This window comes from Dama dama, chromosome 33, assembly GCF_033118175.1.
Source record: "Dama dama isolate Ldn47 chromosome 33, ASM3311817v1, whole genome shotgun sequence".
In the NCBI taxonomy this organism is placed as follows: domain Eukaryota; kingdom Metazoa; phylum Chordata; class Mammalia; order Artiodactyla; family Cervidae; genus Dama; species Dama dama.
Genome location: NC_083713.1, coordinates 30115680 through 30143550, shown reverse-complemented (window position 1 = coordinate 30143550; position 27871 = coordinate 30115680). Strand labels below are relative to the sequence as shown.

Below are 27871 nucleotides of genomic sequence, written 5' to 3'. Positions count from 1 at the left end.
AAAAAAAAAAAAAAAAAAAAGAACAGACAATAAAGGTAACTATCCACTCCTGCAAAGGAGGATACTATGCCAAATTGGGATGTGAAAAAGATAACTGTCTAGGAGTAAACTGAACATGTGACCTCTGTGTTTGCCCCACTATTTCTCCACATCTGCTCAACCTCAGCATCAGAGGCATATATGAAAAAGGCTAATGGGAAGTTTGTAACCATGAATGATTGCAGGCTGACAGCTTTCTTAGGCCTGTTTGCACTACTCCTTCTTAGCAGTTTGATAGCCACTCAGCCATAAGCAGCCTGAAAAGTGGGTGTGGGAGATTACCTGTCCTGCAATCTCCAGAGACTCCTTGTCATGAGTGGCAAATCCCATCAACATTCTGGTCTGTATGGCTCCCGATAAAGCCAAGAAAGGGAAGAAGCACACGATGACCAGGCTTAGCTTCCAGCTAAAGAGGAAGGCAATGATCATGGCCACAGCGATGTTAGTGAAGGCGTTTACCATCATCCCGATCTGAGAGCCGGTAGCCTGCAAGCCAAACACAATCAATCTCAGATATGCAGTCTCTGACTAAACATCATGAGAAGGTTGTTTTATAGCAAAAAGATAGATTGTTTAAATTATTATGATAAAATCGTAATATACAATATATATATAAAACATAATGTTTATCATGTTAGCCATTTCTAAAAGTATAAGCCAGTGGTATTAAATACCTTCACAATGCCATTCAACCATCACCATATTTATTCCCAAAGCTTTTTCATCATTCCTAACAAAAACTCTATACCCAATCAATATTAACACCCCTTCTTCCCTCTCCCCAGCTCCTGCTAACTTCTATTCTATTTTCTGTCTCTGTGACTTTGTCAGTTCAAGGTACCACATACAAGTGAAACCATATAACATTTATCCCTCTATGTCTAGCTGATTTTACTAAGCATAATGTTTTCAAAGTTCATCCATGTTAGAGCAGGTATCAGAATTTTATTTATTTTAAAGCTGAACAATATTCCATAGTGAGTATATACCATATTTTGTTTATTCATTGCTGTTGATAAACACTTGAGTTGCTTTCAGCTTTTGGCCATAATGAATAATGGTGACATGAACATGGGTGTACAAGTATTTGTTTGTGTCCCTGCTTTCAATTCTTTAGGGTTTATATACCTAGGATTGAAATCACTGATCACATAGTAGTTCTGTGTTTAAAAAAGGGAGACTCTTCTACATAATGAGACCCCCGTAGAGCATTTGAACACTGGATTAATAAAAGTATTACATCTTATTCACAGCTTCTTGGGAGCTCATCTATTGACTAATCTCATTTCATGGGTTTCAGAGCTAAAGCAGTCAGTGAGAGATTAATTCTAGTGATAATGAATAACCTATAAAACTCCTTGAAGATTGAAGGTTGCGAAAACAGTAAAAATGAGCTTATGGCTTATTTATTCAGTCTAACGTCAGGAATAAGGTGAACTAGACACTAGAAAACTCAGATGATAAGAGTAAAATTGGTATAAACTCTTTAAGCAGCAAGATAATGCATATTAAAATCTTTCAAAATGATTATACATTTTGATCCAATGATTATATTTTAAAAACCAAAAAAATAATCAAGAATATGCCAAGCCTGATGTAAAATGATATAAATTACTTACAAGGAGGAGACCTAAATGGGAAATTCTTTAAGAAATTGTGATATATAAAAATAATGAACTATATAGTCATTAAAAACACATCACAGAAGAATATATAAGGGCAAAAATATGTTCACATCAAGTTTCTTGACAGAAAAAAAGAAAGATTACAAAATAATATGCAGAGTGTAACCCAAAGACTGTGAGAAACACGTTTCCACAGAAAAAAATCTATGTAAACATGTGTTAGTCGCTCAGTCATGTCCAACTCTTTGCAATCCCATGGACTGTAGCCTGCCAGTCTCCTCTGTCCATGGAAATTTCCAAGCAAGAATACTACAGTGGGTAACCATTCCCTTCTCCAAGGAATCTTCCTGACCCAGGGATCAAACCTGGGTCTCCCCTTTCAGGCAGATTCTTTATTGTCTGAGCCACCAGGGAAGCCCCAGAGAAAAAGCCTAGAATGATCAATGTGAAGAATTTACAGGGACTTTCCTCGCAGTAAAAGGATTCTGTATTCCTTTGAAATTCTCCATGTCATTGTCCATATTGTTGGTTGAATTGGTAGGAGTTGAGATATACATACAGTAAGGCACCAACAATCCAGCAAGTTTTTTCTTCCAGGAAGAGCCTCACAGACAAACCATGACTTTTTTTCCTCTTTGCCTTTTTATCATGGAAAGTGAATAGAGGTGTTGGGAGGCAAGCTGAGCTCTCATCACTTTAAGCCAAATGCTTGATTTTATAAAGGTGTAGCCTCACCTTGGGTAAGTCTCCTGAACAAGGCAACAGGTTCTGGGGTTTAGAAACCACAGCTTAGTCTCCATTATTCAGATACACAGACTTTGGAAAGTGTCAAGATTCTAGATAGCAATCATTTCCATCTTTCCCTTGGTTTCCTGGGCTGCTCAGAACAACTTCTCTTTTCCTAAGACTAATTTATAACCCCGGACACCTATGGAAGAAGGCTTTTATCCACACCCCCCTGGGGGACGCTATTAAGTCCCATGGAATCGGAGCCTCTGGGCCTAAAAATAATCTGAGAAAGGAGACTTGGAAAAGTTCTCAATTACTAAACTTGCAGGAAATCCGAAACCGTGACAGATTTTGATTCATGCTGTAACACTGATTCTTGGCACTGCCGAGGAGACAGTTTGCTTTCACTCCTGTTTGTCAGCTTTGGAAATGAGAGAAAAGGTGGCTCTGGGATACCCTAGTCCCACGAGTTCCCATTTCATAGGAAATACCTACGTAATTCTAAAAGAACCTCTTGATGAAAGTGAAAGAGGAGAGTGAAAAAGCTGTCTTAAAACTCAACATTTAAAAAACTAAAATCATGGCTTCCAGTCCCATCACTTCATGGCAAATAGATGGGGAAATGATGGAAACAGTGACAGACTTTATTTTCTTGGGCTCCAAAATCACTGCAGATGGTGACTACAGCCATGAAATTAAAAGACGCTTGCTCCTTGGAAGAAAAGCTATGACAAATCTTGACAGTGTATTAAAAAAACAGAGACATTACTTTGCCAGCAAAGGTTCGTATTGTCAAAGCTATGGTTTTTCCAGTAGTCATATATGGATGTGAGAGTTGGACTATTTAGAAGGCTGAGCACCAAAGAACTGATGCTTTTGAACTCTGGTGTTAAAGAATACTCTTGAGAGTCCCTTGGACTGCAAGAAGATCAAACCAGTCAATCCTAAGGGAAATCAATCCTGAATATTCATTGGAACGACTGATGCTGAAGCTGAAACTCCAATACTTCGGCCATCTGATCCAAACAGCTGACTCATTAGAAAAGACCCTGACGCTGGGAAAGATTGAAGGTGGGAGGAGAAGGGGACCACAGAGGACGAGATGGTTGAATGGCATCACCGACTCAATGGACATGAGTTTGAGCAAGCTCTGGGAGATGGTGAAGGGCAGGGAAGCCTGGTGTGCTGCTGCCCATGGGGTCGCAAAGAGTTCAGACATGACTGAGTGACTGAACAACAACGTATGAAATTATCAGAATATGCAAAGGAAAGAAAGTCTACTCCAGTTGCTACATCCCTGGTTTCCCCCATGGCTTACCCCTTGAACTTGGGAAGCATCTGTAGCAAGCCGTGTTGTCAGGGCTCCAGGGCTATTTCTGAGGTCATCGAACCAGCCGATGTCTTGCCCTAACATTGCTCTGAAACCCAATTTACGTAGCCTTTTTGTCAGAAGTTCCCCGGATTTGGCAAAAGCATATCCCTAAAACATAAAGGAATCTTTAGTGATATTTTAACTTGAAATGGAAGAAAATAGCTAAATTGCTTACTGAAAAATAAAATTCCTTACCTGCAGAAACTGAGTGCAAAGAGAGAGACAGCCTATTGCTACAAAGAGCAGGCACACACCGTGGATCTGTGATCTTTGTTCTTCTTTATCAGGAATTGAAAAAGTCTTTGCAAGACAGTAAGCAAGGAGGTCACTTTATTATTATAAACAACATAAAAGAAATAAATTCAAATATGTTTAAAAGGAATTTCTCTTAGGCATTGGGTTAAAAACAAGTTCACTATAAACATACTGGTATTAAACCAAAGTTAACTATGAATATGTGTACTTTATCTGTGAAGAAGGAAGGCTGGTGAATGGAAACCAGTAGTTATGAGTTAAAGAATTTTTACCTTGCTTCTTTGCCTGCTGTAGGCAATTTTATTGACTTTTCTTTGATACAGATGAAAAATATGATGAGAGGCTTCAAATTCTTTACATAATAAGGTAAGGGGAAAAGGAAAGAAGTGGGGAAGTTACTTGAGAATCTAAGAATATTATTCTCTCCTAGTATTAGTTTTATAGTATTTATATATATATATATATACATTATATATATATATACACACACACACAAATAATAGCACCATTAAAAAAGCAGCTGGCATGCACACACACAAAAGCAACTAGCTATCAAGGCATTGACTGAGCAATCCCAGCTTAGGACAGAAAAGTCTTCATCCATCAGAGGCTGAAGTTGCTGCTTCTAAATCATCAGAAGTTGAAAACATTCCCCTCAAATAAAACTATGGAAATTATGAGTGGGTTTTTTTTCAGGCTATAATAAGTGGCAAACTATACTCATAAGTATATTCTGAACTTAGAGGCACGTGTTCAAGTAACTGACAACAGCCCAAGCTGTTGCAACAAGAAAATGTAAAGAACAGCTGCATACTCTTAATAACATCACCTTACAGTAGGTTTTAGGTACAACAAAACCTTGTTAATTCAGACTGTGTGAGGGAGCTGTGAGAGTTCAGAAAGACTATTCATTAGAGAACTGCACAATAAATCTTTATTGATTGCTCTGCATTAATTTGAATAACTAGAACAATGTCAGCAAGCAGTTGCTCAAAGGAAACCATTTATTCAATAAATATTTGAATGCCTACTGTATGCCAAATAAATCTCCTGAAAGCAATGTTTACTTCTCTATTAACAAGCCCTTTTTTGTAAAGCGGAAGTAATCCATTGAAATCACCACAAATTTTGAAGTGGGAGGAGGTGTTCTAAATTAATGAGGTGTATTGTTTTCAGGACAGAGATTCTGGGGCCTTTATAGCTCTTAGTAATAAAAGATATATTCATTCCTAATGAATGAAGTGGGTTCAGAAGATGCCACAGTCATTCATCCCAGTATGGAATAACTCATGTAAGTTTATTTTACAGTTTATAAATAAAAGGACTTACATTTCAGTTTGGTTTTAAAAAAACATTATACACATCCCCCCAAACCCCAAATTGTGATGCCATAATTCTCATTCCTCCACATGGTTCTCTATTGTAATCATGGACTATAGCACTACAGATTAACCAGTTTAACTTTTATTTTACACATGGCAAACTAAAGCCCACAAGCTCAAGTCCTCTGTCCAGGCTCGTTTAGCTGGTGGTCATTGCTCTGTTCTGTTCTGTTCAGTAGCTCAGTCGTGTTCCACTCTTTACAACCACATGCACTGCAGCACGCCAGGCTTCCCTGACCATCACCAACTCCTGGAGCTTGCTCAAACTCATGTCCATTGAGTCAGTGATGCCATCCAACCATCTCATCCTCTGTCGTCCCCATCTCCTCCCACCTTCAATCTTTCTCAGCATCAGGGTCTTTTCAAATGAGTCAGCCATTTGCATCAGGTGGCCGAAGTATTGGAGTTTCAGCTTCAGCATCAGTCCTTCCAAAGAATATTTAGGACTGATCTCCTTTAGGATGGACTGGTTGGATCTCCTTGCTGTCCAAGAGACTCTCAAGAGTCTTCTCCAGCACCTCAGTTCAAAAGCATCAACTCTTCAGCACTCAGCTTTCTTTATAGTCCAGCTCTCACATCCACACATGACCACTGGAAAAACCATAGCTTTGACTAGATGGACCTTTGTTGGCAAAGTAATGTCTCTGCTTTTTAATATGCTATCTAAGTTGGTCATAACTTTACTTCCAAGGAGCAAGTGTCTTTTAATTTCATGGCTGTAGTCACCATCTGCAGTAATTTTGGAGCCCAAGAAAATAGTCTCTCACTGCTTCCACTGTTTCCCCAAGTATTTGCCATGAAGTGATGGGACCAGATGCCATGATTTTAGATTTTTGAATGTTGAGTTTTAAGCCAGCTTTTCACTCTCCTCTTTCACTTTCATCAAGAGGCTCTTTAGTTCCTCTTTGCTTTCTGCCATAAGGGTGGTGTGATCTGCATATCTGAGGTTATCGATACTTCTCTTGGCAATCTGGATTCTAGCTTGTGCTTCATCCAGTCCAACATTTCACATGATGTACTTTGTATATTAAGTTAAATAAGCAGGGTGACAACATACAGTCTTGACATACTCCTTTCCTAATTTGGAACCAGTCCATTGTTCCATATCCATTTCTAACTGTTCCTTCTTGACCTGCATACAGATTTCTCAGGAGGCAGGTCAGGTGATCTGGTATTCCCATCTCTGTAAGAATTTTCCACAGTTTGTTGTGATCCATACAGTCAAAGGCTTTGGCATAGTTAACAAAGCAGAAATAGATGCTTTTCTGGAACTCTCTTGCTTTTCTGATGATACAACGGATGTTGGCAATTTGATTTCTGGTTTCTCTGCCTTTTCTAAATCCAACTTGAACATCTGGAAGTTCACGGTTCTGTTGTAGCCTGGCTTGGAGAATTTTGAGCATAACTTTGCTAGCATGTGAGATGAGTGCCATTATGTGGTAGTTTGAACACTCTTTGGCATTGCCTTTCTTTGGAATTGGACTGAAAACTGACCTTTTCCAGTCCTGTGGCTACTGCTGAGTTTTCCAAATTTGCTGGCATATTGAGTGCAGCACTTTTATAGCATCATCTTTTAAGATTTGAAATAGCTCAACTGGAATTTCATCACCTCCACTAGCTTTGTTTGTAGTGATGATTCCTAAGACCCACTTGACTTCACATTTTAGGATGTCTGACTCTTGGTGAGTAATCATCGTGGTTATCTGGGTCATGAAGACCTTTTTTATATAGCTCTTCTGTGTATTCCTGCCACCTCTTCTTAATATCTTCTGCTTCTGTTAGGTCCATACCATTTCTGTCCTTTATTGTGCCCATCTTTACATGAAATGTTCCCTTGGTATCTCTAATTTTCTTGAAGAGATCTCTAGTCTTTCCCATTCTGTTGTTTTCCTCTATTTCTTTTCATTGATCACTGAGGAAGACTTTCTTATCTCTCCTTGCTGTTCTTTGGAACTCTGCATTCAGATGGATATATCTTTCCTTTTCTCCTTTGCCTTTCACTTCTTTTCTTTTCTCAGCTATTTGTAAGGTCTCCTCAGATAACAATTTTGTCTTTTTGCATTTCTTTATCTTGGGGATAGTCTTGATCACCACCTCCTGTACAATGTTATGAACCTCCATCCATAATTCTTCAAGGCACTCTGAAGGAAATGCCTATTTTCCAGATTCCAGTGCAATGGTTTTTTTTTCTGGGCACAACTCTGTTGGTTCTGGGTTAATACCCATCTTTTCAGTATTAAAAAGAAGAATGTTTGGCTAATATTAAATTCAAGATTGGGCATCATCTATCTGTAATCTTTACCCCTAAACTCTACCACATGAGTCCTTTGTGCATTCTTACTGAAATGCACCCCAAAGGGCTGCCCATCCATAGGTTTCTCTGTTTTTAGACCAGCTATAGTTTGCGCACACATCTACACCATCTTGTAAAGGTGAGTTTAGGGAGAAAAGGAAATTTCATTAGATTCTTGCTATTTACTAGATACAAATGAATTACTTAATCTACTTTAATTTAAATGAGGATTTCCTTAAAATTGGGATTCTTAAAACAGCCCGGTGAGGTAGATTTTCTTGTCCCATAACACAGATAAAGAAACTAAGACTCATCAAGAAGAAGCCACTTGCCTAAACACATACAAACAGTACGGAGCAGAGAATGCAGCAGATCCAAGGCTGGCTGATTCCAACATTCATGCTTTTCCCCAGCACGGGTGTGTGCTGCCTGCTAAGTCGCTTCAGTCGGGTCTGACCCTTTGTGACCCTATGGAGCCTGCCAGGCTCCTTTGTCCATGGGATTCTCTAGGCAAGAATACTGGAGTGGGTTGCCATGCCCTCCTCCAGGGGATCTTCCCAACCCAGGGATCAAACCCACATCTCTTACATCTCCTACATTGGTAGGGAGATTCTTTAACATTAGCACTATCTGGGAATCCCTTTCCCCAGCATGCTACATCCAAACTACTGTTCCAAGTCAAGCAGACCCAGTGAAAGTGAACAAGAGAAAGTAAGCCTTACGTGTACATTGAGGCTTCACTAGATTAGCAACCAGGCTCCTAATGCCCAATTTTTTGCTGTGTCCTTGTTCCAAACTATGGTCTCAATACCAAATGTGAATATCATGCCCTTTAGATATGTCAGAATGACAATAGCACAATTAAAACCAGACTATTATCTGACTCATGATTATACCCTATGAGATGAAAGCATCATGAACCCACTGATGAATCTGTGATAATTATGCTAAGAGACAAAAACAACCTTCTTTATCAAAGAAGAAAAATAATAAAGCTTTATTCTCTTAGCAAACTTAACCCTATAAGAACATCAATGATGAACAGATTTTGGATTTCATCCTGCTACTCTGATCCTTTGGACCTTAGGTTAAAACTTAAATTGCTTAGGCTAGGATTTTCTGGTTGTGACCAGAAGAGCCACAGAGAATATTCTCACCATCAGTAACCAAGTGGGTGCTGTTGGAGGGCAGGTGTTATAATTTGAATCATCAAATTTTTTCTGACTTGGCCACTCGATAGCCCACAGGAGCTGGAAGGTATCTTACAGAGCCTCTTTGTCAATCCTTCCTTTTATAGTTAAGGAAACTGAGACATCATGAAAGAAGTAGCATGATGTGACTCCAGGGCAGTAAAGAAGTCTCCTGGTGGGTAATCTAGGACTCTTCCCAAAGCAGTTCATATACAGGGTTTGAAGCTGAGTAAACACATTCCTTACTCTGCATTCATGAGAAAAAGAGATGATCAGCAAAGGAGCTGAATCCTGGCTTTAATTTAAAAGCAAACATCTAGGGCCTTGGGTCTTAACAGATTCAACGCCACCCCCTACACCCTCTGCATCTATATCACTGCTTAGTGAATGCATTTCCAGAGCCTCTCCCTAGGAGAATGTTAGCTTTCTGAGAGCAGGGGAGGCTCTGGTTTTCGTATTCCTCACTGTACTCTTAATATCAGCAACAATGCCTGGGAAACAGTAAGTGATCAATAACTATTTTGTGAATGTGAGTGGATTTTTCAGTTTAACATCTGTCTTCCTCATAGACTGGAAACTCCATTAGGGAAGGCACCCTCACTAACATGCCAGTCCCTAGTCCAGGGGAGATAATCAACAAGTATCTGTTAAGTGAATAAAAGGACATTGCTATTATATTTAGGATACTGTACTTCCTAGATATTAAGGAATATAAATTAATTATCAAGATGTTTTCAGCATAAGCAGAAATTTCATTTACCAGAGTTGGTCTCTGTGTTTCCTAGTTCCTGGCTTTATGATAATTTCCTCAAGGGGGCAGTGTGAAAATTGAAGCAAGGGCCGGGGCGCTCCCTATAGGATTGATTTGATTTGGTTTGTGAACTCTACTGGTCTTTCTATATAACTCATGCCTGCTGGGACAATTTTCTGGTCAGGATCTCTGCCAGACAGACCATAAAAGTGAAAGAAAAGTAGAGGGGGAAACTGAAACTTGGGACTCTTACACATCCTTTAGGCTAGGCTTCAGAAAAGCTGGTTCTAGGGCTGGTCCTACCACCTTCTGTGACCCTGTGTCGCCTTGAACAAGTTCATAAGTTCTCCAAGATTCTAGGTTTTCCTCCTTGTTGATCTCATAGGAATCGTGTGTGTGTGAATTTCAACTAAGAAAATATGACAACATTTTGAGAACTGACTTCACAATGATAAGATTTTATTGGAACTCAGCTCTGCAGTCACATTGCCTGGATTTGAATCCCGGATCCACCACTTACTCCTCTAAGCTCTTTAGTTTGCTCCTTTGTCAAATAGGGACAATAAGAATACCTACCACAGCTGGTTATTAGGAAAGTTTAGTGAACTATTATATATAAAGGTCTTAGGGCCCAATTAATGTTTGTACTTATTATTATCATCAATATTATTATTATTATTTTATAGCAATAATATCAGATGGAGAATATTAAAACTCCTAGGAGATGAAAAACTGAAATAAGCTTATTCTTTATACATGCCTTATTTTACTTCTCTCTTCCTTTTCCTGTTTTCTTCCCCAACTGCCCGTTTCAATGGTGCAATGAGCAGAAGAGCAGAGTATTATACAACATGCATGAACACTTGCTATTACAAATCACTCTTTGTACCTCAGCTGATCAGCAAGATCGAAATGGCCCCCAAATCCTTTTATATCATTCAATGAACTTGCTTTGCATTCTTACTTGGTTTGCATATGGGTAAACTGCCCTCTTTTGACACTAAGTTTGCAGCCATAGTGTCTTTTTCTTTTTTTTAACAGACACAATGACTGTCAGAGTGTGCTGCCAGCCCAAATGAGAGTCTCAGCTTTGTCTTCTCACCTCCTGTTTGATGGAGACTTGAGACATTTTTAATTCTTTAGAGATGAGAGGGGGAAAAAACAACTAAAAGAACAACAACAACAAAAACTTAAAAAAAAAGTTCAATACCTTACAACAAAGAACCACCCTAGCAAAAGTGACAATATCCACTGATAGACAAACAAAAGGTAGGAGGAGAATAAAGCTGGTCCAGCTGCTTGCTTACCCCAAGAATCTGGCTGAATAAAAAAGCATACATGGGTGTGACTGTCCCGTTGACAGCCGCACCCACAGACCCTACCAGCATGTAGGGCCATTCTCGAGCATTGAGTTTCAGAATCCTCCTCACTGGGGCTGGTTCAATTTCTTCTTCCACAGGAATGTTCTTGTCCTTGAGGGGAGAGGAGGTTACATTAATCATTTAAGTGTTTGCATATACTCTTTTATTATATAGTTGACCCTTTGACATTCACAGATTTGAGTCATGGTTTGATTGGTTATGCATGACCTCAAAGATCTACAAGACAGGGTGATACGATATTTTGTGAGAGATGGTTCTGAACTGCTTGCCGCCATGCTATGACTTGGGCTTCCCTGGTAGCTCAGTGGTAAAGAATCTGCCTGCCAGTGCAGGAGACCCAGGAGACACAGGTTCAACTCCTGGGTCGAGAAGAACCCCTGGAGTAGGAAATGGCAACCCACTCCAGTATTCTTGCTAGGCTAGTCCCATGGACAGAGGAGCCTGGTGGCCTGTTACAGTCCATGGGGTCACAGAAGAGTCAGACATGATTTAGGGACTAAACAACATGCTATGACTTGGGTGGGATTGATTTTAGAGTGTCTGTTCATCTGAAGGTGAGCTGGTAGTTCTCTTTTCACAATTGCATAGGTATTAACACTTGGAGAGTAGTAAATAAGTTGGATCTATAAGAAAAATAACTCCCAGTTTAAAAACATGTTTGTGCGATAGTGAGTACGTGAGTGCTATGTTGCTTCAGTCATGTCCGACTCTTTGCAACCCTTTGTGCTATGGTGAGTGGTATTTACATATTCGAGGATTTGTGAAATTTTCAAGATATGTCCTTCAGAAATGTCAAAGTCTAGTGACTGCCTCAAGCCCTAAGGCAGGCCAGTGGATCTAAACAATGCAAAATAATTTTTAAAATGTATTAACTGGTGACAATGGTTATCAATTGCATATTTCTGTGAAAGTTTTCTTTAATTAGTACCCAGAAGTAAATGGTAATCAATTTGGATTTCTAAATTCTGCATATTCTTTACAAGGAGTACAAATTATTTTAAAATTTCCCCATTCCAATTTCTTCAATTGCCATTAAAGTGTCAGAGCTAGCAAATTTTTAGCCTCTTGAAGGCAAAAATTATATTCAGAACTTCATCATTTTTACCATCATTTTTCCTTTCTAATGGTATTCTTCAGTGCTTGGTCGTTAGGCCCATTCTTCAATAATTTGCTAAATTTATTGTCCACTTTGTTTGAGAAAAGACTTTAGGTGGCTTATATAGATCTGTATTGATTTTTTTTTTACTTTTTCTATTAAAATATACTAAAAATGTCTACAGCAAATTGAATAAAAAATTGTTAGTGTTCTATTTCATTAACACAGTTATTTGCCCCTTCAGGAGCTGACCATCAGGAACAGACAACAGTAAGGAACTTCAGATACTATCCTTTTGCTTCCAAAGTCAAAGATTTCATTACCAATTCAATTGAAATAAAAGCCTGGTGTCCATATTCTAGTTGCAAGCCAAATAGGATGGAGGGAGAGCTTGCTTGGTGATGGATCTGTCAATGCCTCCATTTCAGGTTTTCTCTTGGTCGGCCCTCAATAGTTGCTACTCACTCATGTAGCAAATCCTTCAATGATTTAATCTCTGATGTCTTACTCAACTCTAGGAAATCAATGCAGAGAGGAAGAAAGGTGCCTGTGAAAGCGTGAGGGAAACAGGCCTGTGGAAAGAACATGGTTCTTGGATGAGCCCCACGTGGCCACTAATGGAATTTATCATAGAGCACTTCAGCTCTCTGGGGCTCAGTTGCCTCCTCCTCCTCAAAAGGAAAGAGATAGACAAAGTTCTCTATGGCTCGCTCGTGTTTCTGCACATCTTGTGAACAGAGGCACTGCCCACCTTTGTTGAGGCTGTTTTCTCAAGCAAATAGCCTTGGAGGAGAGGGATAGGGTTTCCATCCCAAGAAAAGGGCTTATTGCCCATTATAAAAACACCAGGTTTCTCAAGCCTGCGTTTCCTCTTCCCCTTCATTTGCTGGAATCACCTACTTCTCTTTCATCAGCTGAGAAGTGGGGGTAGGCTGGGGAATCAGTGGAAATGTGTGCACTGGCTCCTGCTCGTGCTTTGAGTAAAAAGCTCTTATGTATGCTCCAGCATCCATAAAATCGTGTCAAGCTAACTTGATAGCTTCTTGGAAGAGGATGTTTGCTATGACCAGTGCATTCTCTTGGCAAAACTCTGTTAGCCTTTGCCCTGTATGGATGTGAGAGTTGGGCCATAAAGAAGGCTAAGCACTGAAAAATTGATGCTTTCGAACTGTGGTTTTGGAGAAGACTCTTGAAAGTCCCTCAGACAGCAAGGAGATCAAACCAGTCAATCCTAAAGGAAATCAACTCTGAATAGTCATTGGAAGGACTAATGTTGAAGCTGAAACTCAAATACTTCGGCCACCTGATGCAAAGAGCTGACTCATTTGAAAAGACCCTGATGCTGGGAAAGATTGAGGGCAGGAGGAGAAGGGGGTGACAGAGGATGAGATGGTTGGATGGCATCACTGACTCAATGGTCATGAGTTTGAGTAAACTCCAGGAGTTGGTGATGGACAGGGAGGCCTGGCGTGCTGCAGTCCATGGGGATGCAAAGAGTTGGACATGACTGAGCAACTGAACTGAACTAAAAGTAGTATAAGAACAAAAGAAAACGCAAGTCATTATGTACAGAAAGGTTTTTTCCTCTGGGATTTTGCAAAGCTAAAGACAAATTAACTCATCTAAAAAAAGCTAAAAAGCTAAAAATATGTATTAAAGCAAAAGTCGCTCAGTTGTGTCTGATTCTTTGCAACCCCATGGACTTCTCAATGGAATTCTCCAGGCCAGAAGACTGAAGTGGGTAGCTGTTCCCTCCTCCAGGGGATCTTCCCAACCCAGGGATCAAACCCAGGTCTCCTGCATTGCAGGAGATTCTTTACCAGCTGAGCCACAAGGGAAGCCCAAGAATACTGGAGTGGGTAGCTTATTCCTTCTCCAGCAGATCTTCCTGACCCACGAATCAAACTGAGGTCTCCTGCATTGCAGGCAGATTCTTTACCAGCTGAACTATCAGGGAAGCCCCAAAACATGTGTGTGTGTGTGTGTGTGTATAATATTATAATTAATATTATATTATATTATATATTTTATGTTAATATAATATAATATAAATATGTATATATAAAAGATAAGTATATATACATAGATATAATAAATTCACAGCAAACCAGTAACTCACAGAGAGACAAAATTATAAAAGTTTATATACGCTTCCTCACTGCAATTCCTGCCTCTATTGTGTCAATGATAAGTTGCATAGTGCTCACTTATTTATCATACTTAAAGAAGTATCCTGCCAGCAGCTCCAATGAAGGAAGAAGAACAGTGCTCTTGCTCATCTTTGCATCCCTAAGACATTATCTGGCACTTGTTAGGTGTGCAATCAATACTTATTGGATGAAAGAATGAATGAAGCTTTTATGCTCATGGTGCATAAATGTAAAAAACATTTATTTAAAAAATACTGATCACACTTACAAGGTAGATGATTCAATGCTAAACAAAGGGCTTTCCCCAGCTTCCTTCCATCCATATCCTGTGTAGCTCAGGTGAAAATATAACTTCCTACTTAAATCTCATGTCCAGATTTCTATATTTTGTTACATTGAATTCTTCATGCCAACCCATAGGCAGTCTCCTGCCTTGGTGACAACTTTAAGATATGATGATAGGAAATGGTAACTATGACCAAGAAGCAGGGACTTTTCAAATGATTAAATACTAGTAGTCATTTTTACAGATTTTCTGTCCTATCTCCTGTGTGTGTGTGTGCGCAGTCACTCAGTTGTGTCTGACTCTTTGCAACCCAATGGACCTTGCCCACCAGGCTCCTCTGTCCATGAGATTTTCCAGGCAAGAATTCTTGAGTGGGTTGTCATTTCCTTCTCCTGGGGATCTTCCCAACCTAGGGATTGAACTCACATCTCCTGCATTGGCAGGTGGATTCTTTACCACTGAGCCACCTGGGAAATCCTGTCCTATCTCCTAACCAATGCCTAAACCCTACTATAAGTTAGCTGTGATGAAGTGATGGGTTTTTAATATTTGACCTTGACACAATCTCATACATATTCTACCCTTTAGTTCCTCTGAAAGAGGTGCCTAGATATAGAGACTGGAAGCTTTAGCCTGCAGTTTTCCTCTAATCCTAATCTCAATTTTATTAGCATTATAACTGTGATCTGATTTATGAAAGCCAAGAGTATAGCTTGGAAACCAAGAGGAAACAGGCTATAGTCCTAGCTCTGTTACCAGCTAACCATGAAACGTTGGGTCAGACAGCCCACTTACACTTTGGAAGCACAAACTTGAAACCATCTCCTCTAAGCTTTCAGAGTCAAAACTCGAAGAGACCACAAGGTGGAGATAACGCCTTTATAGAAGTAAACACTTTTGCCTTGCCACACAAAATAGAACATCCCCCAAACAACAGGTCAGGTTAGAGCTTCTTCATCAAAACATGAAAAAAAAATTTTTTTTTACCAGTGCTTGATCTTAAAGAATTTAGTTAACTATCAAAATACTTTAAAATTTACTTGGGATTAGAATAACCTAAATATCTAAAATATTTTAAAATTTACTTTGATTAGGAAGTCCTTATATTAAATTCTATCAATGCTGATTCTGCTGTTTCCTTTTTAAAAATATTTAATTTTTAAATCAAAAAAGTTCTAAGATAATTATCATAGAGATGAGCAGTATTAATATAAGCACAAGGCCTGTTTCACTTCTACCTTTAGCAGAATCACATTGGCTCTGTCACTTTTTTTCCTTTTCCTCCCTTAACTAAAGAAAGAAATCAAAGTGTCATCTTTTTAAAATTACAGTCTCTCTGCTCAGATGCTCAGTCACGTCCAATTCTTTGCGACCCCATGGACTGTAGCCCACCAGGCTCCTCTGTCCATGGATTTTCTAGGCAGAATATTGCAGTGGGTTGCCATTCCCTTCTCCAAGGGATCGTTCCCCCACCCAGGAACTGAACCTGAGTCTCCATTGCAGGCAGATTCTTGGTTTCCATTTAATTGAGTTATTTATTATATTCTAACTGGCAATGCTGATGAGTAGAATACTTAGGGAGTAGTTTTGTTTTCTCTGAAACTACTCTCTGTATTTGATTTAGATTTCCTTTTATTTAAATAACTCCCTTCTGAGTTTTTCCCTGCATCAGAAGTCTGGGAACCTGATCTTCAGATCTTCAGGAAATCTGATTGTTCTCTGCAACAGTGCTGAGTCATCTACCAGCTTCAACAATAACAAAATTGGATTTTCTTTTCCTTCCTAACTCTCTTGTTTTTATTGTCAAACATTTTCCCAGAAACTAGGGGAAAAAATAAAAATGCAAAAAATTGAATACAATGGGTGCTGTTACGTTTGAAATGCCACTGTAGTGTTTGGTTCTTTCTTCCTTGACGCTTATTAAACTCCTTGTATTAAACATCTTGTACTTACGGGTGGCAGCACCACAGACATAAATGAAGAAACTATTTCTAGAATGAGAAGAGGTGCTGAGTCCTTAATGGCAAGATGCAGTAAGCAACCAGGCTTGCTAAACATTTTCTCTCCTTGGATCCACCCTGCTGTTCCTGAGACAGTGTTCCTCTATGAAGTTTATTTAAACCAGCTGTATTAGATACTGAGAACGCTATCTATTCAGAGTCGAATACCACTTAGCGACTGAACAACAACAATAACAACATTAGATAATTAAGAATGCCATTTATTATTAATATCTTAAAACCAAAAAAAGAGAGCCTTAATAATCCTTCCATCATAGTCATAAAATCGTACGTAGTACTTTATTCCAAATTTGGCATTGTGAATCAGTGTTTATAATTACTCCCCAAAAGGATTCTCATACTGAAATGTTTTAAAGATAATTTGAAATTACATCATGCATAATGGATGTGCTTGTAATTAAAATATTCTCTGACTCATTTTCTTTGATAAATCTTGTGGTTTGGACTTTATTTTACTATAAAAAGTTAATTTTTCATCCTAGTTTTAAAAGTCACTTGATGTCCTACCATGTGCAGCTCTGTAACTAAACAGAAAGATGAAAGAGTCTGTAGGTTATCAGCAGGTTGGAACAGGACTCGGCTGGTTCTAGGTTTACATGTGACAAGTAAGCAGGAATGTTTGCTAGGTCTCATAGTAAAGGATAAAGGAGTTTCCAGGAAAAGCAAGAAGCCCACGTTGATACAAACACAAATAACAGTCACTAACTTTAAGAAGCTTGTAATTTAGTAACAGGATAAGAAAACATGATCTGAAATAAGCCTCAATAAGAAAATTGCCATGAAAAGACTGAAATGAAGAGTAATGGGGGATTGCAAAGGAGAGGATCAGGGCTGAAGAATAAAATTCAGTGATTAAGAAAGGCTCTGAGTAGGAGGGATGGTCACCTTATGTGAAAGTTAGACTGTGCCCACTGCAGCAGTGGATATCCTGATGAACAATGTTGACTATTGCTGTATGTGTTGATTCTTCTCGTATCTATTTCATTCTTATGTTGCTTTGAATAGTGTTAAAGTTAATTTTAAATGTACCCTAAAACAATTATTATAAAATTGTATTAAGTAAACAAATGTTCATAAAACCTAATCAGTCCCCATTAATTTAAAATTTGCAATAACTTGTATCTAACACTTTATAATTATTATAATCATTTAAGAAGGAGATTTAAAGTTTTACAAAGAAAGGTTTTCAGATAGTCTTAAGAACTTGAAAGGGATTTTGGCATAATCAAATAGTCTGCTAAGTACATGTAATTATGTTTATTAGAATGGCTCACATAAGAATTATCAGTGATGGGATGGGGAGGGAGGTGGGAGCGGGGTTCAGGATGGGGAACACATGTACACCCATGGCGGATTCATGTCAACATATGGCAAAACCAATACAATATTATAAAGTAATTAGCCTCCAATTAAAATAAATAAATTTATATTGAAAAAGAGAATTATCAGTGAACTTTTAATGGTTCAGCTTAGTTACCATGTGTTCTTAAAATATTTTATTATTTATGCATCTCTGAAAATATTATGTAAAGCATTATATAAAATTTAGAGTTTCATTCAGGTCTTAATGGAGCCTCCCATTTAGTTTGATTTAGAGAAACATTACTAGATAAAGGCCTTGAAAACTCATATTCTAAGCTTAAAGGGCATACGACAGTCCCCAGGAGAGATTTCTTCCATCCCCCCATGAGCCACTAGTATCTGACCTTTCTGTCTTGTTCATGAGTAGACTTATGATCTACAAGTGCTAACGACGATTCATGTCCCAGGTAAGAAAGCTGAGACTTGGACCGTTGTCGGATGGACGCTCTGTAAGTAAAAAGAAAGATGAATTAGTCTGTGGATTGTTGGAACAGGACTCAACTGGTTCCAAGTTTACATCACCTGTAAAATGAACAGAAATGTTTTACACGGTAACTGGATACGGGACCTTCCTGAGTGGGTTTGATAGAACTATCAGTCTGGTTGCTATGGTGCCAAGCTAAACCCTGATTCAGAGTACACACACAAAGGGAGGAAGAGAAGAGGCCAAAGTTGTTTCACTAGTCCACCGAAAAAAAAGCATCCAAGACTCAAATCTATCCCAAACACACATGGTTCTGCTATTGCTATAATGGCAATGGCCCATCACTATTACCTCCCTTAGGATTGTACGATAAGTTTTGATATCTCGCTTTCTCTCTCTCCCTGATGTTTGCTTTAGCATAATTCCACCTGGACACAAATAGACTAGTAGGAGGAAACAGGGACCCTAGTGGAAATTTCTCCAGGCTATGTACTGCCTTTAGGGATGGATTTAATTAACAAATATATTATTGAAATATAATTTAGCTTGATGTGTTCACTGATTCATTCAACAGAAGAAGATTGTGCTCCTACAACATACAAATCAATGTTAGGTGCTGTGAAGGGACACAAAGACTGGACAATTACAGTCTTCTCCCCTAAGGCGCTTAAAGTTTTATAGAAGAACAATGCGTGTAACCAACCCTAATATAAGGAAGAATGTGATAAGTGCTATAAAGCAGGTTTAAATAAATAGTATGGAAATTTAAAGGATAAAAGAACATATGTCAGGTGCTACCATGACAGGCTTCATGGAGGAGGTGGCTAAGGTAGGCTGTGGGTATCTGTAGGCTAGAGGAAAGAGCATTGCTGATTGACAGAACAGTATAAAGACAAGGATGGAGATAGGGTTACTAGGTACAGAAACTTAGTATAGAGCAGATATAGGAAGTGATTCGAGCTGTTTTGTTTTCCCCTGAGGTTTCCGGGAAGGAGACTTCTACTTTCTTCTAGGTTGAATTTGAAAGTATGTGACACTGGAAACTGTTGGCAATTATGTCAAGAAAAGAAGCTTCCTAAAAAACAAATACTGAAAAAAAAAAAGTAGAACTGAGAAGGGAAGAAAAAGAAACTGTATGTATCTTGACCAAGTCATTGAAGCCCCAGTCTTGCCTGAAGCCAAAGCCCCTTTGAATTATTTAGTAATGTTTTTATTCTTTCCCTTTAAAGGTTAAACCAGGTTGGCTGAGGTTTTTTAGCCATTTGCAAATAGACTGCTAAGTGATAAAGGTAATCCTGAAGACTTGAAAGGATGGAAGTTACATTCTCAAAGCACTTGGTCTGAAGAAATATAGTGTAAAGAGATTGTAGTGATGAGGAGATCTGCGTCAGCTGTGGTAGAGCGATCCAGATGGTGTTATTCATAAGTCTCCTGTCATCTGTTTTCAGGTTAGGCTAGACTAAAACAAACACCCAGGTGGCGCCTGCCTATTGCAGATGCTCATCTATCCTTCCTGAGAAGGCAGCAATGCATCAACTTCATGACCCTCACTTATCCCACGTTCATTTGATGGCATCTTTTTCCTTAGTCACCAGGTTCAACAGGTGCATTTATGTCAAGTCCTCCCTCTTGCTCTTGCTCAAATTCTCATTGTGATCAGGCATGAAACCACACCCCACTCTGACTTCCTGCTACCAAACTGGCTTCTGCGACACCCCAAGCCCGTCCCATTTGGCCTGAAACTCTGCAGCAATAGAGTCATTTCTTTCAGTTAGGTAACTGAGGTCAAGAGCTCAACTCCCAAAGGTGTGAGGAATAGGTCTGTGTCAGCTAGAGAGAGCTGAGTGTAAGAGAGGGCTGAGACTGAAGGTTAGGGGCCTGAAAAAGAAACTCAGAGCGCTGGCAGACAAGGTGGGAAGAATATGTGGAGAAGAAGAGGGCCTCAGAATATAGTTGACTACCTCCCAGTTCTGAGCAGGGAAGACATCAACACTTACTCCCTCAAATTTCTACTACTTTAATCTTAATGTTTCTTAAATCTCTCTTTCTCTCGTTCCCTGTTGCCCATTCATCCAGCATTCTACCAGTCTAGCATAAGCTGCCCCAAGGAGACCATGAACAGTAAGGGTGCGAGGCAGGGGCCTGACCTGCCGCTCTGGTCTACCACGAACAGCAGCATGAGGATTCTGTCACTCCCCTTTTCAGAAACCTACACAGCTCCCCCTCCCTTCCTCAGAAGCTGTGTACCACTTCTCATCGGAAACAAAAACAGCTAATTTGGGAATGTGTGCTCTCTCTCTCTCTCAACATGATCATTTAGGAAATTATTGTCATCCATGGAAATTGTTCTTGAATCTAAAATATATTACTAAAGAGAGACTTAGGCATCAGACCGAGGAAATAAGATACAAATTAACATTTCAATTAGTCCTCTTAAAAAACAATCTGTCAGCCTACACAATAAGATATTTTTAACAGACCTTCTTACTCAAACCTATAAATCTTCCTCTGTAGGAGGTTAATAGCTACTTTCGGTGTACAGGTTGTATTTCTGGGCTTCTCTCCCTAGTCACCAAAATGTAGAATTTGTAAGAGCTAATAGCCAAATAAGAAATGTTTATATTAAAACTGTTATCTGGGCCTAATAGTAAACTGTAAGTAAACTACTTAGAATGGGAAAAATTCTGTTCATTTGAAAAATTAAGAAAATATTTATTTCCTTTTGACCTCACCATGAGATACATTTCCTCTTTGCAAGCTTTAACTTAGTGGTCAAAAGAGATGCCTAGTCATTTTCTGGGTTTAAGAAGTTAGTTGATACCTTCAGACCATGATTCTGATGACCTTTATAATCTTTTTCTTCCACTCAGAAAAAAACATGGTGAAATAATTAATGCCAGATGTCTTTAAAAATTACCTAACAATTTAGGCAATTTTTATAGCTTTTACATTTGAACTATTGCTTTATTACCTTCCAAATTGAAAAAATTCAATGAAACTAGCATTTCTTGAAATTTTCTGAATAGACCTGTCCTTAAAAGGAAAAATAAAACCCCTAAGCATAAAACCCAGTGAACTAGTCTTTGAATATTAAAAGTAAATAAATCTGTGTTTGAATTACTTGGAGTTGTTTCTAGAATATTATGTTTTAAGCCTCTTTAACCATTTTTCAATAAACAATTAGCTATCTTGAATGAGCAAGTCATAAATTGAGCCTTTGTTTAGAGCACAGTCTTGAATCAAATATCCTAGAAATGATAAGGGACACGGTAGAGAAATGTCAGTCTATTGCCTACAAATAGTCTCTGGACTTAAGAAAAAAAGATCTTGAATAACATTTTCACAAATACACATAAATACTCCTGGGCAGAATTTTTCTTAATATACAGACCTTTAACATTAAAGGAACTATTTTTTTTAAACTTTTAAACCATAATGAAAGATTAAATTTATAGTCTTGCTACAGCATGCTCCAAAAATATGCTTTGGAAATCAATACCCACAGAATGACCCCCCCCCCTCGAAAGTTCATGTTTAGGAAAATATGCTTTGAGTGTTAGATGACACATCTCATATTTCATCTAGTTAAAGAATGATTTGACCTTGGATGGGGAACTCTGGGAGCAGAAATATTTGTAATTGAATTGCAGCTCAGTAGGTTAAAGAATGGAGCTGAAGGCATGAATCTGATTTCCATTTAAGACAGCACTTCACTGTTTATAATTGCCAGGACACGGAAGCAACCTAGATGCCCATCAGCAGACGAATGGATAAGGAAGCTATGGTACATGTACACCATGGAATATTACTCAGCCATTAAAAAGAATTCATTTGAATCAGTTCTAATGAGATGAATGAAACTGGAGCCCATTATACAGAGTGAAGTAAGCCAGAAAGATAAAGGTTGGATGCATGAGACAAGTGCTCGGGGCTGGTGCACTGGGAAGACCCAGAGGGATGGGATGGAGAGGGAGGCGGGAGGGGAGATCGGGATGGGGAACACATGTAAATCCATGGCTGATTCATTTCAATGTATGGCAAAAACCACTAATATTGTAATTAGCCACCAACTAATAAAAATAAATGGAAAAAAAAAGACAGTGCTTCATACCACAGTTAATTCTGGGAGACAAGTCTAAACACAGATTTTTTTAAAATCCTCTTTCTAAGCTCAATAAACAACATTTTAACTACATAGCATCTTTATCATGACCCCCTACCCTCAATAAAATGAGAAGCCAAATTTAAGAAACCTCTATGGATTGGAGACAGAAATGTCAATATGGCAACCAACAATTCACTTGCCCGTTCATATTACACAAGACCTGGGGCTGTATTTAAGGGCTTTCCAAGTGTACCTGAGATATTGCCAGAAGATCTTAGCTGCAGAGGGTTCCTGAAAACATCCGAAAACTTTAAAATCTGCCCTGTTGCCTGAGCTTACCTTAAGCTAGCCTGGTAGCTCCCTCTGCTAAAGGTCTGTTTTCTCTCAAGTAAGGCATCTTCGGTTTCATCTTTTCCTATTCAATACAACACGAGTGATCCCTTAGTGTATACAATAAGCAGAATCAAAGCAAAATAAGATTATTTACTATATTTGCATAGCATATTGTTACTATATCTGATCTCAAACAACCTGTTAACCTTATTGCAATAACTAAAAGCTAACACTTGTCCAGCACATTCTAACAATAAAAAAATTAAAAATACTCATCAAGTTTGAATCTTTTGAATTAAATGATAGCCTATGTGATATTACCACAGAAATAGATACCTATAGCTATAGCTGATATGAATGACAAAAAAATCTTGTGAGAAACCCACTGAAAAGTGAAAGCATTAGTTGTTCAATTGTGTCCAACTCTTTTTGACACCATGGACTGTAGCCATGGAATTCTCCAGCAAGAATACTGGAGTGGGTTGCCATTTCCTTCTTTAGGGGATCTTCCCAACCTAGGGATCAAACCCAGGACTCTTGCATTGCAGGCAGATTCTTTACTGTCTGAGCCACTAGGGAAGCCTGAGAAATCCACTAGAGGTGGCAAAAAAAAAAAAAAAAAAAAAATAGTAGATGAACCAAATTAAAAAAAAATATATTTTCAGAATAAATCACATGTTCAATGTATACAGTCATTTTACCCAATAGTGTTAACAAATCCAGATTTGATATGGGAGAGAAAGTTTGTAATGTATGCTTAACATAGGTTTAGGTAAACCACCAAATCCAGAGGTTAAGACTCCATGCTTCCATTGCAGGGGGCATGGGTTCGATCCCTTGTCAGAGAATTGGATCCCACATGCCACATGATGTGGCCAAAAAAAAGAAAAAAGAAAATTCAGATTGTAAAGGAGAAAGTACATTAGGACATGAAGTATCTACCTACATTAAAGAAAATATGCATAAAACTTTTTAGTCCTTGTTTAATTCACTCAACCAACAAGAGAGCTCATACTGAGTGCAGGACATTCTAGGAAGACTCTCTTATTTGCAAAGTGTGAGGGGAAGAAAGGGGATGGAGTTGAAGTTTCTTCCACAGGAGATCTGGGTTTTAGCCCTATGACTTGATCAATAACTAAACCTCCTGAACATCTGTTCTTTCCTTTATTATCTATGTAATGTCCCCCAGGGCTTTGAGGAGAACAACTAAGTAACTATACATTAAAATGCATAGAAATCCAAAAACATCATATATGCTATTTAACATAATGTATAAGCATAACTGAAAAGGCACTTGCCTTTTATGTCTTTTTCATTAAAGGCTTGGTCTCCTTGACTTTGCAAAGTTATTAGAGTGAAGTAAACGCCTTTCCTTTCTAACAGTTCTTCATGGGTGCCTCTTTCCACCGCTGTACCATGTTCAAAACCAATAATGACGTCTGCAGCTCTAATTGTAGATAGGCGGTGAGCGACAGAGATGATTGTGTGCCCATGCTGAACCTGTGAGGATGTACGATGCACTGAGTCAGACTGTAAGACAAAGCTGACAGTGGCGTTTGGACTGTCTCAGAATCCACAAGTAAGGCAGAGGCTCGCTCCCCAAGAAGATTCGTAAATAGGCTAAACAGACATTAGAAAATGCCAGCATACTTTCTTAGTGGCTAGTAAACACATCACACGTTGCTCCAGTTGCTGCTATGAATCAACATCTTAAAACCAAAATGTAAATTTTTAAAATTACCTCTTGTGAGTTAGACTTAACAAGATTTACAGTTTTGCATGTGCAGCCTTTAGAAGCAAATCATATGTCTTCTGTTCAGCTGTGAGGAACATTGTGGTGAGCCAATATTTTCCAAACAGATACAATGACCCCTGTAGTCCGTCTCTCTATGTCTCTCTTTCTCTTCCTCCTCTCTTCACAGAAGCCTTTCCTACAACAACACAAGGATTTCCACACAGACTTATCAAAGGAAATTAGACTTTCAACAAACCTTACTCAGCGCCTCTTGCACCATGGCCTCACTCTCATTGTCCAGTGCCGAGGTGGCCATGTCCAAAAGCAGGATCTTCGGGTTTCGAACAAGGGCTCTGGCAATGGCTATTCTTTGTTTCTGGCCACCACTCATCTGGCCTCCTCCTTCTCCAACAAGAGTGTCAAATTGCTAGGAAGAAAGCCACATCAGTGATGAGGAGCAAGAATCTGATGGATCCTGACAGTGATCCATTCATCACAAAAGTCCTTTCTAGCTTCCTCCTCAAGCATGAGTTTTCACACATCCATCTTTCACTTGAAAAAAAAAAAAAAACAAAACAAAAAACCCTTTCCTGAACAGGTTATTATCTAATCAATATTTGTGTGCAAAATAAAGATATTGATTTATTCTTTCATTCTGGATGATAAAGATGTTTCTCTTTAGCTCAACTTCAGGTAAAATGTTTCCACCACAATAAAAGTTAATCAACATCCTGAAAATCCATTTTAGAGGATTAAAGCATATGTCAATTCCTTGTCTCTTTCTTCTAGCTGAACACAGAAAAACACAACACTAAAGTTGTCTGTATATTATGAATGAAAGATCAAAGTAGCTTTATAATCACTACCATGAACAGCAAACAGTTACTATTTTGCATGCCCAGTATTACACTGGAATCTCACAATGTGGTGATGTGGTCAGTCTCTTATCTCACTTATATTAGCAACATGAGCTGAGCATCTACCATGTAGAAAGCGTGGATCTGAACTCTTTACACATATCATCTCATTTAGTCCTGACTGATGTGCCATGAGGCAGGTACTACTATTCTCCTTAATGGATAAAGTAACGCTGCAGTCTGAGGGGGTAACTTGCCCAAGTTCATGAATCTTACAAGTGCAGAAGCTGGGATTTGTCCAGAGGTGGTCTGATTCTGAAGCTTTATATTGTTTAACTGCTAGACTATATCATACACAAATCTGCGATCCTATTCATACAGGCATTTTGGAAGGCTGAGAAGGATGTATTCTAGAGCACAGACTGTGGAATCAGACTACCTTGGATGAGAACCTTGCCTTAAGCAAGTGATTTGACCTCTTGGAACCTCAATTCTCCTTCTGTAGATGGGGATAATAATATAGCTGCCTGACAGGATGATTGGGAGAATTAAATGAACTAATAGATGTGAAGTGCTTAGAAAAGTGCCTGATATGTAGTAAGCACTGCTGCTGCTGCTAAGTCGTATCAGTTGTGTCTGACTCTTGCAACCCCATAGATGGCAGCCCACCAGGCTCCCCCGTCCCTGGGATTTTCCAGGCAAGAACACTGGCGTGGGTTGTCATTTCCTCCTCCAGTGCATGAAAGTGAAAAGTGAAAGTGAAGTCGCTCAGTCATGTCCGACTCTTCCCGACCCCGTGGACTGCAGCCCACCAGGCTCCTCCGTCCATGGGATTTCCCAGGCAAGAGTACTAGAGTGGGTTGCCATTGCCTTCTCCGGTAGTAAGCACTATATTTGTGTTAAATAGTAATAATAATTCTTCTTTGATTTAGCAGACCATTGGCCAAGAAATCTATACAAGTATAATACTGAGTTGATTTTGTCATTGCTATAATATAAAATGAAGATAAACGAGGAAATTTTGAATATGTGACACATAGTACTGAAGACTCAGTATTAGCAGCTCAAACACAAGAAAATTTGAGAACAGTAACAGTTGCAGACATCAAAAGAGAATTGTGAAAGTTACCACCACATGACAAATTTATCATCTGCTTAGACAAATGTTTAAATAGATGGAATAAGGAAGTTGTAGGTATGTTAAAGCGAGCTTCTAAAAGAGGGTGCTGCAGTTTGGTAGATTTTAATGTATTAACCACACATATTTTCAGACAAAGAGGGGAACTCAAAACACATTTCCAGGCACAAGATGAAACCATGACATTGATAATTTAGAATTCAAATGAAAAGCAATGCATAGTAATTTTTTTCCCTCTATGAATTCTGGGTTTCCCTCTGGAATGAGAGGCTAGGGGTACCTGTGGCAGGTCCATGATGAAGTTGTAGGCATTGGCTTCCTTGGCTGCTCGGACTATATCTTCCATTGTTGCATCTGTTCTGCCATAGCGAATGTTCTCTGCAATGGTGGTGGAAAACAGAACAGGCTCTTGCTCCACTATCCCAATCTGAGCTCTGAGCCACTGGATGTTAAGAGAACGAATGTCATGGCCATCCAAGGTCACCTAGAGAACAAAAACCACATCACTTCTCTTGGAATCCTTCAAGATTCTGAATACTACTACTGTGCTATACTTGATCTATGAGGAGAAAAAATGAGACCCACAAGATTGTGTAAAACAATTCCTCTTATAATGTGGTTGCTAATATAAGGATGATGATATAAGTTGAAATCAAGTATAGCTGTAGGACAATTCACTGTAGAAACACAACTAATATAAAGGTCACTTAGTTTAGCTCAATTGGCCCAAGAATAGAAAAAGCTTTAATTTCTCAATAAAGAGTACAGTCAGTTATTCATCATACTTTAAATATTTCTATCTTTTGACTTGAAGCCAAAATGAACTTCAAGAGATAAAAAGAAAATGACCAATGGTCTCTATCTTGCATATATGTGTATGTTTTAGAATAAAATCTTACTTTCTAGCCTGATTCATCAAATGACACTCAGGTGTTCAAATACAATTGAAACTATAAATGAGATAAATAAATAAACATTACTATTAGCAAAAATATAAACATTTTATATAAAAAACATGATTTCTATATATTCAGAGTATAATTATAGTGGTATGTAGCAAAGAATACCCAATCAGAGAATAAAGTGTCTGTGAAAAAAGAAAACCTTATCACATTTGCCATGTCACTCTGACAGTACCTGCATTATATAGAGCTCATTGCATGGAAAAAGTCATTTAATATACAGTGAAATGATTCTATCTCAAGGCATCAAGGAGATGTTAACAAGAATGATTATGAGGCAGAGTGAAAAGAGCATAGCCTTTGACATCCAACAGATCAGGGTTCAAATCTGGGGCAACTCTCAATTTCTCTGCTTCCTCATTTGTAAAATGGAAATATTTATCT

General features: G+C 38.6%; 1 protein-coding gene across 2 annotated transcripts in view; it reads right to left on the bottom strand.

The window, feature by feature from the left end:
• The window catches only part of ABCB11 (ATP binding cassette subfamily B member 11), an 80909-nt gene that overhangs the window by 13532 nt on the left and 39506 nt on the right, over positions 1-27871 (bottom strand). For both annotated transcript variants that reach the window (XM_061135608.1, XM_061135609.1), the window contains exons 13-21: positions 26806-27009; positions 24787-24957; positions 24094-24295; positions 22802-22871; positions 18278-18380; positions 10944-11108; positions 3961-4065; positions 3712-3873; positions 322-525 (exon numbers count right to left, since the gene is read on the bottom strand). In XM_061135608.1, coding sequence (XP_060991591.1) covers positions 322-525; positions 3712-3873; positions 3961-4065; positions 10944-11108; positions 18278-18380; positions 22802-22871; positions 24094-24295; positions 24787-24957; positions 26806-27009 — 1386 coding nt within the window. The remainder of the gene's footprint in view (positions 1-321; positions 526-3711; positions 3874-3960; positions 4066-10943; positions 11109-18277; positions 18381-22801; positions 22872-24093; positions 24296-24786; positions 24958-26805; positions 27010-27871) is intronic.